This window comes from Pelodiscus sinensis, chromosome 15, assembly GCF_052426305.1.
Source record: "Pelodiscus sinensis isolate ZL-2025 chromosome 15, ASM5242630v1, whole genome shotgun sequence".
NCBI classification, from domain to species: domain Eukaryota; kingdom Metazoa; phylum Chordata; order Testudines; family Trionychidae; genus Pelodiscus; species Pelodiscus sinensis.
In genome coordinates, this window is record NC_143066.1 from 2,527,769 (window position 1) to 2,543,430 (window position 15,662).

The 15,662-nt window shown below is 49.6% G+C and overlaps 2 protein-coding genes across 11 annotated transcripts in view; one reads left to right on the forward strand and one right to left on the reverse strand.

The window, feature by feature from the left end:
• The window catches only part of CRAMP1 (cramped chromatin regulator 1), an 83,608-nt gene extending 72,540 nt beyond the window's left edge, over positions 1–11,068 (reverse strand). For 2 of the 9 annotated variants that reach the window (XM_089782183.1, XM_075898990.2), the window contains exons 1-2: positions 10,246–10,597; positions 7,804–8,153 (exon numbers count right to left, since the gene is read on the reverse strand). In XM_089782183.1, coding sequence (XP_089638309.1) covers positions 7,804–8,153; positions 10,246–10,310 — 415 coding nt within the window. In that variant the 5' untranslated portion in view covers positions 10,311–10,597. Of the gene's footprint in view, positions 1–7,803; positions 8,154–8,609; positions 9,587–10,245; positions 10,598–10,657 lie in introns of those variants that run through there. The other 7 variants (XM_075898992.2, XM_075898991.2, XM_075898994.2 and 4 more) reach the window with 7 other exon arrangements.
• Positions 11,069–11,311: 243 nt separating this feature from the next.
• The window catches only part of IFT140 (intraflagellar transport 140), a 214,143-nt gene continuing 209,792 nt past the window's right edge, over positions 11,312–15,662 (forward strand). The window contains exon 1 of one of the 2 annotated variants that reach the window (XM_075898985.2): positions 11,312–11,464. The gene's annotated coding sequence lies outside the window, so the exon portion shown is untranslated. Of the gene's footprint in view, positions 11,465–12,928; positions 13,102–15,662 lie in introns of those variants that run through there. The other variant, XM_075898987.2, reaches the window with a different exon arrangement.

The following is a 15,662-nucleotide window of genomic DNA, read 5'->3' on the forward strand; positions in this document are numbered from 1 at the left end:
TTGGAGCAGCTGGTACAGGAACCCACAAGGGGAGAGGCAATTCTCGATTTAGTCCTGAGTGGAGTGCAGGATCAGGTCCAGGAGATAACCATTGCAGGACCGCTTGGGAATAGTGACCATAATATAATAACATTTAACATTCCTGTGGTGGGAAGAACACCTCAGCAGTCCAGCACTCTGGCATTTAATTTCAAAAAGGGGAATTACGCAAAAATGAGGAGGTTAGTTAAACAGAAATTAAAAGGCACAGTGACTAGAGCCAAATCCCTGCAAGCTGCATGGAAACTTTTTAAAGACACCATAATAGAGGCCCAACTTAAATGTATGCCCCAAATTAAAAAACATAGCAAGAGACCTAAAAAAGAGTCACCATGACTTAACCACTATGTAAAAGAAGCAGTGAGGGACAAAAAGGCATCTTTTAAGAAGTGGAAGTCCAATCCTAGTGAGATAAAGAGAAAGGAACATAAACACTGTCAAATCAAGTGTAAAAACATAATAAGAGCAAAAAAAGAAATAACAAAATGTTTTTTAAGTACATTAGAAGCAGGAAGCCTACTAAAAAAACCTGTGGGTCCCCTATACGATCAAGATATAAAAGGAGCAATCAAGGATGATATAGCCATTGCAGATAAACTAAATGACTTCTTGGCTTCAGTCTTCACGGCTGAGGACGTTAGGGAGATTCCCAAATCTGCACCGTCCTTTGTGGGTGATGAATCTGGGGAACTGTCCCGCATTGAAGTGTCATTTGAGGAGGTTTTGGAACAAATAGAAAAACTTAATGTTAACAAATCTCCGGGACTGGATGGCATTCACCCAAGGGTTCTAAAAGAACTCAAATGGAAAACTGCTAAACTATTATCTGTGGTTTGTAACCTATCCTTTAAATCGGCTTCCGTACCTAATGACTAGAAGGTAGCCAACGTGACACCAATATTTAAAAAAGGCTCTCGAGCCGATCCTGGCAATTACAGACCGGTAAGTCTAACTTCAGTACCGGGCAAATTAGTCGAAACAATAGTAAAGAATAAAATTGTGATGATCTGGAGAAAGGGGTAAGCAGCGAGGTGGTAAAGTTTGTGGACGATACCAAACTGTTTAGGATAGTCAACACAGAAGCAGACTGTGAGGGACTCCAAAAAGATCTCACCAAACTGAGTGATTGGGCAACAAAATGGCAAGTGAAATTTAATGTGGATAAATGTAAAGTAATGCACATCGGGAAGAATAACCCCAACTATACGTACAGTATGATGGGGGCTAATTTGGCTATGACAAATCAGGAAAGAGATCTTGGAGTTATCGTGGCTAGTTCTCTGAAAACTTCCACACAGTGTGCAGCGGCAATGAAAAAGGCAAATAGGATGCTAGGAATTATTAAGAAAGGGATAGAAAATAAAACACAGAATATCTTACTGCCCCTGTATAAAACTATGGTACACTCACATCTTGAATACTGTGTACAGATATGGTCTCCTCTCCTCAAAAAAATATATTTTGGCCTTGGAAAGGGTTCAGAAAAGGGAAACTAAAATGATTAGGGGGTTGGAACGGGTCCCATATGAAGAGAGGTTAAAGCGACTGGGACTTTTCAGTTTGGAAAAGAGGAGAGTGAGGGAGAATATAATAGAGGTATATAAAATCATGAGTGGTGTGGAGAAGGCGGATAAAGAAAAGTTATTTATTAGTTCCCATAATAGAAGAACTAGAGGACGCCAAATGAAATTAATGGGGAGCAGGTTTAAAACTAATAAAAGAAAGTTCTTCTTCACACAGCGTGTAGTCAACCTGTGGAACTCCTTTCCAGAGGAGGCTGTGAAGCCTAGGACTATAACAGAGTTTAAAGAGAAGCTAGATAATGTCATGGAGGTTAGGTCCATAAAAGGCTATTAGCCAGGGGATAGAAATGGTGCCCCTGGCCTCTGTCTGTCAGAGGCTGGCGAAGGATGGCAGGAGACAAATTGCTTGATCGTTGTCTTCGGTCCACCCTCTCTGGGGCACCTGGTGCTGGCCACTGTCGGGAGACAGGATACTGGGCTAGATGGACCTTTGGTCTGACCCAGTATGGCCGTTCTTATGTTTTTATGAAATAGATTTTGAAATAGTGGGCGGCTTATTCCAATGTCCCAGTAACCCTCGTTCCATGAGGGTTAAGAGGCATTTCCAAATAGCGAGTTATTTCAAAATTTGGCACTGCGTAGACCAATGCTACTCAACACACAGCCTATGGGCCGCATTCAGCCTGCGGCCTGTTTGTTTGCAGCCCCCGGTGTGAGCTCAACACGCAGCCTGCAAGTGAGATGCTTTGAACATGGCCTCCACTGGGAACACACTCCATAATGGCGAGTCAATATAATGGTTTTCGGTTACTATGCGTTTTAGTAGTTAGTAGGTAAATACTGCATTTTATTAATATCAGCAGAACTGACTTAAATGGGGCCTGCGTGTTGCGTAGTCTTGCCTTAATCGTTGTATTCATGCCTGTCAGTGTGAAAGAAGCTATTTGCATATATATTTGCAGGTACATGCAACCACACTTAAGTTGAGGACCTCGGGATGTGCTGCAAATATCACTGGGGCCCTCAAGGCTTCCAAAGTTGAGTAGCCCTGGTGTAGACAGTGCCAAATTATGAAATAAACTACTTTGAAATACACTTGAAATGCGCTATGCAAATTGTGTAGCGCAAGTTGCATAGCTTATTTCGAGCTAAGGATGCTGTCTAGACACACCCACATAGACCTGAGAATCAATTTGGGGTTCCTCTTTCTAGTGAATTTTACATGCTCAGCTACAGAAGAATATTTAACAAGATGGAGCATTTTAATTCAATTAACTCCTTCAGTTGAATAATTCTGACTCACTATAACTATTACTCGGAAAGCAAGAAACACCATTAATCCATTAGGACTGCAAGATTTGTGGCTAAATTTGGAATACTAGTGGTGCAGAATACTTCCAAACTTCTGGAAGAAGCTTCTATCTTGGGGTGACACATCAGAGGGCTATTTTCTCCTTACATATGTTCATTCTCTCAACAGACGAATGAAGTACGGGAAAGAAAAATCCATTAAGTTTGCCTCAAAATATAGCTGCAACAGTTAGCAGAAACCAAAATGCACTTCATATTTACTTTTGCCAAGATGGTCACAAAAGAGTTATATTATATAATCTGATACAAAGTAATTCATTAAGTACATTGTGTGTAAGCGAAAAAGTGGATAGGAAGGAGAAATTTCCAGCCAGTCCCCGAGTTGCGAACGATCAACTTATGGTTCACAGTTACGACCAAAACTGTTGTAAATGGCAGACCCCGAGTTACAAACGCGAACCACGTTTATGAACAGAGTGGTCGCATGTAACTCAATGGGGTCCGACTTATGAACAAACCAAGTTACGACCAATTGCTTGGTCCGTAACTGGTTGGTAAGTTGGAGAGAGGCTGTATTTCAAATTGCAGGCACTCAGGGTATGTCTACACTACAAAAAAATTTGTTTTCAGAAAAATTGAACTTTTTTCAGCATTGGTAATCCTCATTCTAGGAGGAAGAAGTCTTTTTCTGAAAGAGCTCTTTTGGAAAAAGGCATTTGTGGACGGGGAAGAGGGAGTTCTTTCGAAAGAAGAGGAAAAAGAAAAAAAGCACAGGTGCCCTAGTGGCCACTCTGTCCACAGTAATCGCAGTTTAAATGCGAGATAGCGTCCATTCAGCGTGGACGCTATCTTTCAAAAAAGCAGATCACTTTTTTGATGCACTTTTGCTGTGTGGACACTCTCTTTCAGAAGAAGTTTTTTCAGAAGATCTCTTCCAGAAAAGCTTCTTCCGAAAGAAGCCTATAGACAAGAGCTACAGCCCAAGAATCCAACTGGAAATATATTTCTATTTATTTTAAAGTCTAAAAAATTTCAACAAGATTTACCCTCTGCTAAATATGATCCAAGAAAGGATGGATAAAAGTTTCCTAAACTTCACAGATTCCTCTTCAAACTATAAAACTATTTTTAATCACTTTCAATTATAAATATAAGCTGAATATTTATATAACTGGTGTAATAAAATTACACACACAAACAGCACAAATTGCTACAAATAAAACTGTTTTGTTTTTACAACAGACACAAAAGCACATCACTTATGAGTAATTCATAACAAATAAACAATGACACCCAACCAATGCAGTGTGATGAGCTACTATTGAAAAGAAATTAAATGCACCATAGCTAATTTCCCTCCTGACACCTCCTTCTCCTCCACATCCTCAAGTGAGATTTCTACAGATTCTGGAAGGAGCTCCACTTTAAGAATATTCTGAAAAATAATCATGAGCGTATTATTGGAAAATCATAACACATGGTGGATTTCTGAGATGGTCCAATCCAAAGGTACCTGTAGAACAGCCAGAGCAGTCATCTGGCAGCAACATGTCAATGGAAAAGCTTGAGTTCTCACAACAGATCCAAAGAATTGAGGAAGTCTATATGAGTACTATGACAAAAGCGCAAGCTGATGACTAACATGCTCAGATCATAATTTGGGAGGTGATAGAAGGAAGAAGGATCTGGATATGGGATGAGAAATGAGATAAAGAAAACAGAGTTAAAAACTACTGCTCTAAAAGTCTCCTCCCTTCACTTTGTTTCCTGGAGGAACCTCACACAGTGTGGTATTTCACTTAGAATGTACACCCCTTTAAATTCTGATTACAAGACATTCCATTATCACAGAGAGGATTTAGACAAACCAGTAAAATGTTTCAGAGCCTACATCTTTGGATGTAAAGATTTCAAATTTGGAAGCATCCCACATTCCAAAGCTCCATTCTCTAACATTCTGACAGATACGCCAGCCATATCAGAACCACCACCTCCAATGCCTTCACAGCAAAACTAGCTAAGTGGAGTTCTAGCTGCTCTCAACTTGAAATGCATTATTGACCGTACTCAATGATTTAATATAATTCCTCAAAATACAGGCAGTCCCCGGGTTACGTACAAGATAGGGACTGTAGGTTTGTTCTTAAGTTGAATTTGTATGTAAGTCGGAACTGGCGTCCAGATTCAGCCGCTGCTGAAACTGACCAGCGACTGACTACAGGAAGCCCGAGGCAGAGTTGCTCTGCCCCGGGCTTCCTGGAATCAGCCGCTGATCAGTTTCAACAGCGGCTGAATTTGGATGCCTGGGACAGAGCAGCTGGGGCGCTGCCGGGTAGGTCCCCGCAGTGCCGCACCTCAGTGCTGCGGGGACCAACCCTGCAGCACCCCAGCTGCTCTACCCCAGGTGTCCCCTAGTCAGCCGCTGCTGAAACTGATCAGCGGTTGATTCCAGGAAGCCCGGGGCAGAGCAACTCTGCCTCGGGCTTCCTGTAGTCAGCCGCTGGTCAGTTTCAGCAGCGGCTGACTTGGGGACGCCTGGGTCAGAGAAGCTGGGGTGCTGCCGGGTTGGTCCCGTAGCGCTGAGGAGCGGCACTGCGGAACCAACCCGGCAGCGCCCCAGCTGCTCTACCCCAGGCGTCGTCGGCGAGAAAAGCCTGGTCTGCTGGGGGGGGGGGAGGGGGCGCACTAGCTGCGCTCCCCCCCCCCAGCAGACCAGGGAGACATGGGTGGCGGGACCGCTGAGACGCGCCGCGGTCCCACCCGCATCCTCCACGGCTTTGCTCCATGTCTCCCTGGTCTGCTGGGGAGCAGCTCCCCCCAGCAGACCAGGGAGACAGGGAGCAAAGCCTCGGAGGACGCCGGCAGCGGGACAGCCGCGGCGCGTCTGGGCTGTCCCGCTGCCCGCGTGCTCCGCGGCTTTGCTCCGTGTCTCCCTGGTCTGCTGGGGGGAACTCCCCCCCCCAGCAGACCAGGGAGACACAGAGCAGCTTTTCTTGCCCTGGAGGACGCGGGCGGTGGGACCGCGGCGCATCTGGGCACCCCGCCGCTCGCATCCTCCGGGGTGAGAAAAGCCCCATTCGTAACTGCGGATCCGACATAAGTCGGATCCGCGTAACTCGGGGACTGCCTGTATGGACAAAAATAAAGTCAGGTATGGCAATTTGTTTCTCTAATTACCAAAAAGATTGTAGTCATTGGATTATACTGTACACACTTTTCCTTTGTTAATTTCAGTATATGAATCTTAAAGCAAATGGAAGCTTCAAGGGGTAGCCAAATTAGTCTGAACACGATAAACTTAAAAAACAACAGTCTGGTAGCACTTTATAGACTAACAAAACATGTAGATGGTATCATGAGCTTTCATGGGCATAGCCCACTTCTTCAGATGACCAGAGTGTTGAGTTTAGGATTTCCAGACCTAAAATACATGTGGGGGGCAGGGGGGGGGGTGGAAGAGGATGGGGGCGTGAAACAAGAAGCAGAGGGTATGTAAATATCATACGGAAAACCAAACAGGCAAATAAATGGAGTTTGCTTGCTGGTTTAGGGCAAGGCTCTTTTAAAAATGTATGTATTTAATATACAGTACATCCAAATACATACAAACACATGCCTACCATGCTGATTATGGAACATATACACAACAGAGATAAAACACATTAATACCACTCACAATCCTTAAAATAATTAGCAGCATCTCAAGTGATTTTCTGTTTATTTTGTCGGTTTAAATACATTAGGTAGAGAATTATCTAGATTTCTCAATACTGGATACTACAACCCACACTGAAGATTTTGCTGGGGATTTAACTGAAATGTATTTACTAACCTATAAAAAAGTACTTTGTAAACTTTACAAAAATATTTGTCTCTCAACGTATTTAATGTTTTGTTTAAATACATCTAAAGGGACATGCTACCTTACAAAGTTGTATTTATTTTTAATACAAAGCTAATATTTGTTCTCAGCATTTTTACCTACTGTATACTATATGAAGATTCAGTACTTGGGAAAGAAGAGATACAGTGACCTCAAACATATTTAAGAAGTACTGAAGTATTTTTACGGATAGATGTAAAAATTTCTTACTGAAATAAAAGGTTTAAGAACTAGAAACATTACTTATCCTCAAAATAATGAAAAATATTTAAATATTGTTGCTCAAAGTATACTAAAATTATATCCAAGTATCACTCAACTACAGTCAGGTGTCCACCAGAAAGCAGTTTGCACATAACAGTACCAAGTCTCTCAAATATCCTTCTCCATCTATCTAAAGAAGCCATGGCTCTGATAAAATCATCCATGGAACATAACCCCTTCAATTAATTATTTTACTTAACATGTAAGTGTCCAGGACATTTCTGAACTGGTAACACATTAGCAAAGGATGCTGCACAGAACCTAGGGCAACATGGTTAGACACGTTTACAGTATGTACATTTCAGACATGTCTCACAAATCATCCTGTGGGAGATAGAGAGCAACCCCTCTCAGATATTCTCATGCTAACATCTAATATTCTGTTTCAGCCCAAAGCTAGTAATTCTGTGTATAATCCCTGATTACCCATCTTGCCACATGCTAATTTACTAGCCAAAATAGAGTATTTTTACTGAGGATTAGAAGATAATAAATACAAGAGTTACATATCCTCTTTGATATTAAATTGAGAGGAAAAATATTCATGCACACATCCAAAGTGCCTATTTTTGCAAGTGTAAACATGAGAGTGGGCAGCATTCAAGCTGAAGCCTTGGGACACAAAGAGGAATTCAGCTACTACAAGACAGACAACAAAACAAAACAACACACATCACAGAAGATGGCATCTGTAGGACAAAACGGTCAGAATTTGAAAATGCAAGTGACACCCTCCCCCCACCCTTGCCCTGTATATGTTTTAGGGGTGACAGTATACAGTACCTTTTCCTTTTGCAGTAGTGCTGCTGCTATTGCCAACAGAGCAGGATGCCTGAGAATCCTTCCTTAACCTCTTGCTCTGAGGTCTGACACTGGACCTCAGAAAATGATGCTGGTCCTGGCTGTGGGAGGGCTGAAGAGAGGACGGCTCTTGGTGTAAACTGGGGCTGGATGAGGGGTTATTAGTGTTGTTGTTAATAATCTTATCTTCTTTCTTTGTGCTGCTCCTGCTTGGAGCTGCCTCTCCTCTTCCTGCCCCTTCTTCTTCTTCCAGGGACTCCTCATCTCCTGCTCGCTTGCCTAGCTTTTTCACCCCTTCCTCCCCGCTGCTGTCTCCCAGCTTCACTGTCATCCTGTTGGGGAGGAGAGAAAGAAAAGAGGGGGGCACAAAGTCAAACCACAGACCCCACTAGAGAGGGAAGAAAATCCAAGGGCTGAGAGGGGAGAAGTTTAGCTGCAGAAATTCCTCTCAACATGGCCGCCGTTGTTTGTTACTAAATCCCCTTTCGTTTGCTGTCCCGACCCAACAACCTGTGCCGAGGGGTGGGAGGGGGAAAGCCCCATAAGAAACCTCCCAAATCACCCCAAAAGAGAGCCAGGCTCCCCCGGCAGACCCCTGGCACCTTGCTGAAGGGATTAGGAGCGCCTTTGGCAGGGAAATTGCCAAGCCAAACTCAGCGTTTGGAAGCGCTCGACAGGCGCAGACACACACACAGAGAAAACCAGCCACCAAAATACCCCAGCGGAACAGGGAGAGCTCAGAGCAGGGACGGGGCCCCTAAAAGTGACTCGCCCCCACCCCATCCTACCCATTGTGCTGTTCCTCTGGCCCAGGGGGGCTCTTCTTTCTCCTCACCATGGAGCCGAGGTGATCCGACCTGCTGAGGGGGGGAAATTCATATTCCTAGATGCAGCAGCAGCTTCTCCTCCTATCGTCTCTCACTCTCTCTCTCTCTGACTCTCTCTGGGGCTGGGACTGGCCAAGGCTACAAAGATTTCCAACTCCCCCCACCCACCTCCAAATTATTATGCACCTTTCTGCTTTATCCTAAACTGGAACTTTTTCCCCGGGAAGGTGGCAGATCGTCAAGTACACAATGAGCCCAACAGCTCTAGTATCTTTGCAAAGGAGCATCGCTTTGGGGCTGATCTCCTGTCAACGTTTGCATTTTTAAAAAAGGCACTCCAGGAGAGGATTTCGCTTTCCAAAGCCATGAACTTTGCTTGCTACGTCACCAACTTCCAGGATTTTACACTGATTGCAAACCCCCACCACAATAAAAAAAAGAAACACAAAATATCCAGATCCAAATATTTGGTGCCGTTTTTCAAACCCCTCACTCCCCGAAAAGCGTGCACCTCAAAGAGATTCTGCAACCGCTTTGCCAAGTAAAAAGTTTAAGCACATTATTTTGTTACAAGTCCACTTATGTGGGCTTTGCTGCCATCGAAATGCATATTATTTTATTATGGGACTGTAAATTTGACACTTGGACCCACAGTAGCTGTTAGCCTGACCACTGGCTTTGCTTCACAAAACTTATCAGTTATTTTTTTAAATTCAGTGGAAAATACCACGCTACGCACAAAAGGCTTCAGACTAATATTAATCACTGAGACGGTTAGCGGATGATTTAATTTCTACAACACGGAAAATATTACAGACACTATCTAAAAACAAGACAACACCTTTCAAGAACGACGCCATACTAAAAAAATGCAACAAGCTATCAACAGCAATGCAATTGTCTTATCTAACAAAACCAGAATTCACAATTCTGCTTCAATTAAGAAGAAAAACCAACTACCAACAAATGTATACAATTCCAAGTAACAACAGGACTAAAACATTTCTCACTCACTGAACTGAATAAAGAAAATGCAAACACGAATATAATGCATTTTTAAAAGGAGTCTGTCGACTTCATAACCTTTAGAAAGTAGGGTAATTTTGTTTTAAAGGGGCGACACTAAAGTACAGTTTTCTCTATGTATTAAATTAAGCATTTCTATTTACTAGTGTAAAATTATTTTACATCTGAGGTGAACTACTCATACAGGTCGTTAACCCCTTAATACACATTAAAATGTGATAAGCGATCCACTTGACAAACCACCCTAACTACGGGCAACAAGGCAATTCAGCTTTGTTCTGAAAAACTTTAACTACTAAAAGGACTAGGAGTGTATGATATTTAAGGGGAGTTTCAATCCCTTTGGTTGAAAGAGGGTAGTTTACAGGGCGTGATCACAAATTAACAGCATACATGCTTCGATAGCCATGACAACAGGAAAGAAAACGTACCATCCCCACGCAGAACAAAATCTGCCTAAGGAAGGACTGTGTAACGCCTACTGAATTATCAGGAAGAGCATATGTCACTGCAACCCTACTTTCTAAAATGTGATCTATAAAGTGTTTTAGTTAAAACCTCTGACGCTTACCATAACTGCAACTCTCCTCCCAACTCGCCCACCCAGCTGTTGTCGCGTAACTCTCTTCTCCGCATTACACCTGTTTCTTCTTTTTCTCTAAGACACCAACATCTTGACACCTTTATAGCTTTTGCTTCCCCACAGCTTCGTGCTCGGTAAAACCCCCACTCTCCTCTACAGACGCTTTTCTTCTTCCCCACAAGCTACTGACTAGACCAGCGCGTTGTAATAAGGCCCTGGTCCGCGGGTCGCCCGTCCGCCTCAGACTAGAGAACCAGCGGCAGATCCTGCAGGCACCACGGGGCAAAACGCCGCTCCACGCAGACGCCAAACAAAGGGGCAAAGTTTCGCCTCTTCCCCTGCTGCAGACCTGCCCCCGCCCCGAGCGCACTAGCGGCCCCTTCTCCCCACGGAGCGTTACCTGAAGCATCAACGCCCCGCTGCAGCCTCGGCGCCCCAGGTTTCCCGGCTGCGCTCCTGGCTCCTGCAGCCCCAGGTGCCGGCACTTGCGCCCCAAATCCGCCAGCTCGTGCAGCCGCCTCGCGACCCCCCAGCCCTTCGGTCCCAGTTGCCCCCGCCCCTGCGCTGCGTCTCGGCAGCCCCTGCCGCCCGGGCTCCCCACTTGGCGGCCTCTGCCCCGGCCGGCGCCCCGAGACCCCTCCCCTCAGCCTTGAGCGCGCCGCGCACGGGGCCTGGCAACGGGCCGCGGTCCCACTTGCTCGGAGCCCTGAGGCCGGCGGCAGCGGGGGAACCTGGCGAGCAGGCGCGGGCCCAGCTGAGCGCGCGTCAGCCCGCCCCCCAGACCCCAAACAAATCTCCCCATTGGCCGGCGGCTAACGGGCGCGAGGCGAGAGGATGGGCTGCGGCCGCAACGCCGGCCAACCAGAGAGCGGCGCGCGGACGGTGACGCAACCCCAACGCAAAGGGAGAGAAGGGATCTGGCCAGCCTAGGCTGGGATAGAGCGGGCGCTAATCGAGAGGCGTTGATTGGCCGAGAGTGGGCCAATGGTAATATTCGAGGGCGCGGCCTGAGCATGGGTCCAGGAAGCGGTGTGGCCTGAGTGACTGGCGCTTCCCAGCATGCAGCGTCGCGTGTGCCGCTGCTAGGTCCTGCGCCGTACAGCCAGCCGGGTATAGGCCGCGGGCTGTCACGTGACAGCGGGACCCAATCCTGGCCGGAAGCAGCCGTTGCCTCAGCCCTGGCCAGGAGAGAGGGCTGGAGACTGAGGTAGCGCGTGCTCCTGAGTCCCTGGCGGGCCCCGCCCCCGGGGATGTGGGAACGAGCCGCCTCCAGCCTTTGTGGGGCAAGGCGGGAGCGCCGCAGCCCGGGGCCGGGATCCTGTCGGTTCGATGCGGGGGGGGGGGGGGGTTGTGCGAAGCGTGTTGTGTTGTCACGTCTGCCTCCTGTGCGTGGCGTCACTGCAGTGAGCTCCCAGCCCGCCTCCCGCCGGGAGCCCCTCTCCTCAGGGGGCCGGGCCGGGGTGAGAGCGGCGAGTCCTATGGCCGCCCCCCTCCGCCGGGCCAGCGCTCAGTCCGCCCCCCTTGCCTGCGCACGGCAGGGTAGGGCCATAGGACTCGCCGCCCGGGCCAGCGCTCAGTCCGCCCCCCTTGCCTGCGCGCGGCAGGGCCGGGCCATAGGACTCGCCGCCCGGGCCAGCGCTCAGTCCGCCCCCCTTGCCTGCGCGCGGCAGGGCAGGGCCATAGGACTCGCCGCCCAGGCCAGCGCTCAGTCCCCCCCCCTCGCCTGCGCGGGGCAGGGCAGGGCCATAGGACTCGCCGCCCGGGCCAGCGCTCAGTCCCCCCCCCTTGCCTGCGCGGGGCAGGGCAGGGCCATAGGACTCGCCGCCCGGGCCAGCGCTCAGTCCGCCCCCCTTGCCTGCGCACGGCAGGGCCGGGCCATAGGACTCGCCGCCCGGGCCAGCGCTCAGTCCGCCCCCCTTGCCTGCGCGGGGCAGGGCAGGGCCATAGGACTCGCCGCCCAGGCCAGCGCGCAGTCCGCTCCCCCTTGCCTGCGCACGGCAGGGCAGGGCCATAGGACTCGCCGCCCGGGCCAGCGCTCAGTCCGCCCCCCCTTGCCTGCGCACGGCAGGGTAGGGCCATAGGACTCGCCGCCCGGGCCAGCGCTCAGTCCGCCCCCCTTGCCTGCGCGCGGCAGGGCAGGGCCATAGGACTCGCCGCCCGGGCCAGCGCGCAGTCCGCTCCCCCCCTTGCCTGCGCGCGGCAGGGCCGGGCCATAGGACTCGCCGCCCGGGCCAGCGCTCAGTCCGCCCCCCCTTGCCTGCGCACGGCAGGGTAGGGCCATAGGACTCGCCGCCCGGGCCAGCGCTCAGTCCGCTCCCCCTTGCCTGCGCACGGCAGGGTAGGGCCATAGGACTCGCCGCCCGGGCCAGCGCGCAGTCCGCTCCCCCTTGCCTGCGCACGACAGGGCAGGGCCATAGGACTTGCCGCCCAGGCCAGCGCTCAGTCCGCTCCCCCTTGCCTGCGCACGGCAGGGTAGGGCCATAGGACTCGCCGCCCGGGCCAGCGCGCAGTCCGCTCCCCCTTGCCTGCGCACGGCAGGGCAGGGCCATAGGACTCGCCGCCCAGGCCAGCGCTCAGTCTGCTCCCCCTTGCCTGCGCACGGCAGGGCAGGGCCATAGGACTCGCCGCCCCGGCCAGCGCTCAGTCCGCTCCCCCTTGCCTGCGCACGCTGCGCAGCGTTTCCAGGTGACCGGCGAGACGCCCAGGCATGACGTGACGTGACGTCACGGCCCGGGACTTTAAAAGTGTCTGGTGCCGCATGGGGTCGGCCTAGCTTCCAGTTCGGAGTCTGGGGACTTCTGGGGCCGAGCGCAGACTCCAGCCCCGCTAAGTGGAAGGCAGAAGGTACGGCAGGGCAGGGGGAAAACTAGGGGGAAGGTGTGTGGGGGAAGGGGCTTGTGCAGAGGGGAGAGGGAAGATACAAATGCCAGGGAGCCAAGTGCAGACAATGAGGAAAAGGGCAGAAGGGGAGGTGTCAGTGGGAGGGGGGAGAGGGTGATGCTAGGAGAGGAGAGGGTAAGGGCATTAGGGTCTGGAGGGGGAGGTGCTGGGAGAAGGCTTGGAAGGAGGGGTGGGCATGAAAAAGGTGGGGAGGGAGCAAGTCGTGTGAGGGCACAGAGGGGCTTGAGGGAAATGGGGGCAGAGAGTGGTGAGGGGGTGGGCATCAGGAAAAAAGGGGGCAGGGTCAATAAGGGAAGGGGGAGGCACCAGGAGGGTGCAGGGCTAAGGAAAGATGCAGATGCCAGGGGATTCTGGGGGTGAAGCAGAAGGACAGACACCTGCAGGGGAGGGACCAGCACCAGAAGAGAAAGGCAGGGCAGGTGTGTAGAGGGAGGTGTTAGAAGAGGGGATGAGGAAGGGTAGCTCACCTGATCAGAGTGGGACTACTCGAGGAGTGGGCACAGGAGGTGGAGGGGGGCAGGTCGCAGGAGGGCTGAGGGCAGTGAGAAGATGATGGAGCAAGGAGAGGAGACAGGGCAGCAGAGAGAAAAGATAAAGATTTTAAAATATTTATTAATAACTTGGTATGCTGCCCACGGCCAGTTTGCGCCCCGCGGTGCAGTTTGGGTTTCTGTGGGGATCAACACGTGGCTGGCAAATGGGAGCCAAAACAAAAAAGTAGTCAGTGTAATGATCTTCTGTTGATATGCTTTTTAGTAGTTAAATTCCTGGACTGTCATTGCTCATGAAAAGTGCTGTCACATGGGTAGAAATCGGGTAAATATTGCATTTTATTAATATCAGCAGAGCTGACTTAAATGGGGTCTGTGTGTTGTGAAGTCTTGCCTTAATCTTTGTATTCATGCCTGTCAGTGTGAGAGAAGCTGTTTGTATAGATTTGCTTGCATATGTAACCACACTTAAGTTGAGGCCCTCAGCATGTTCTGTAAGTATCAGTGTGGCCCCTGGGGCTTCCAAAGTTGTGTTGCCCTAGCTCATCCCTGACAGGTGTCTGTCTAACCTGGTCTTAAATATCTCCAGTGATGGAGATTCCGAAATCTCCCTAGGCAATTTATTCCAGTGTTTAACCACCCTGACAGACAGGAAGTTTTTCCTAATGTCCAACCTAAACCTCCCTTGCTGCAATTTAAGCCCATTGCTTCTCATCCTAACCTCAGAGGCGAAGGAGAACAATTTTTCTTCCTCCTCCTTATGATACTCTTTTAGATACTTGAAAGCTGCTCTCATGTCCCTTTTCAGTCTTCTCTTTTCCAAGGTAAACAAGGCCAGTTCCTTCAGCCTTGCCTCGTAGCTCATGTTCTCTAGACCGTTCAACATTTGTGTTGATCTTCTCTGGACTTTCTCCAGTTTCCCCATGTTTCCTGAAATGTGGCGTCCAGAACTAGACATGATACTCCAGCTGGGGACTAATGTAGATGGCTCATTCCCTCCCTAGGGGACATGAGACTGGGCGGGATAAGTTCCAATCCTCCTGTTTATTCTTTTTCTAAGCCAGGAGGGCACAGTAGTTCTGATGGGGGCTCTGCAGGAAGGCAGCTCGCACTGCCCCCTGCCTGAAACCTTGTGCAGGTGTTAAACAGCTGTCTAGCCCACCCTAGAGGTGACCGCATTTCAGCGTGTCTGAAGCAACACAGCACCAGCAATGGACAGGAGAATGGCTCCTGGGCATGGCTTGCTCATGACTGCTTCAGTCCCATTGGATGGACCTCTGTCTCTTTTCTTCCCCTCCCCCGCTTTGCAATGGGGCTGTAGACTGTGGGGGAAGAGGGGTGGAGGCAGGCAGAGGTGTCTCCCTGCAGCAGATGTAGACACTTCTCTGTATTAATCATTCTCTCATTGAAGTTTTTAGCTTTGTATTGAGTCCTTTTACATGGAAACTTTGTATTAAGTCTTGGTAGAATAGTCCCTAGGACAAGTGAGGCAGAGACTGTCCCTGTGGGGTGAATTAAGTGGGAATGTATAAGGCGGAAGGTGAGCACCTCTGGGCAGTTGCAAAGTTTGGAGAGGAGGTGGAAGCCAGATACAAGATCAGTAGGCCCATTGAAAGGAGACTGGATCTGTGGATGCCTTGGGGGTCAGCAGCAAGGGCCTGCTTTGGGAAGCCCCTTCTTTGGAGGTGAATGTGGCAGCATTGAGACACCACCCAGAAACCGGTGCCACAGACACTAACTGCAGATTCATGGGATGGCTCTCACAGATCTTGCACATGCATAAGATGATAGATCTGCAGGAGGATGGGCAGTGGCATAGCGAGGGGGCTGGAGAGGTCAATTGCCCTTGGGCACCATGCTAGTGAGGCTCCAGTTTAATCCCATTCTGCTCCCTCCATTATCCCTTCAGCTCACGTGCTCCTACTCCGCCTGCCACAGGCAGCTGGAGCCTCCTCCCTGCCTCTCTGCTCCAAGCCCAACCCTCCTCCATCTCAACTGGAGGGTTAGTGCATG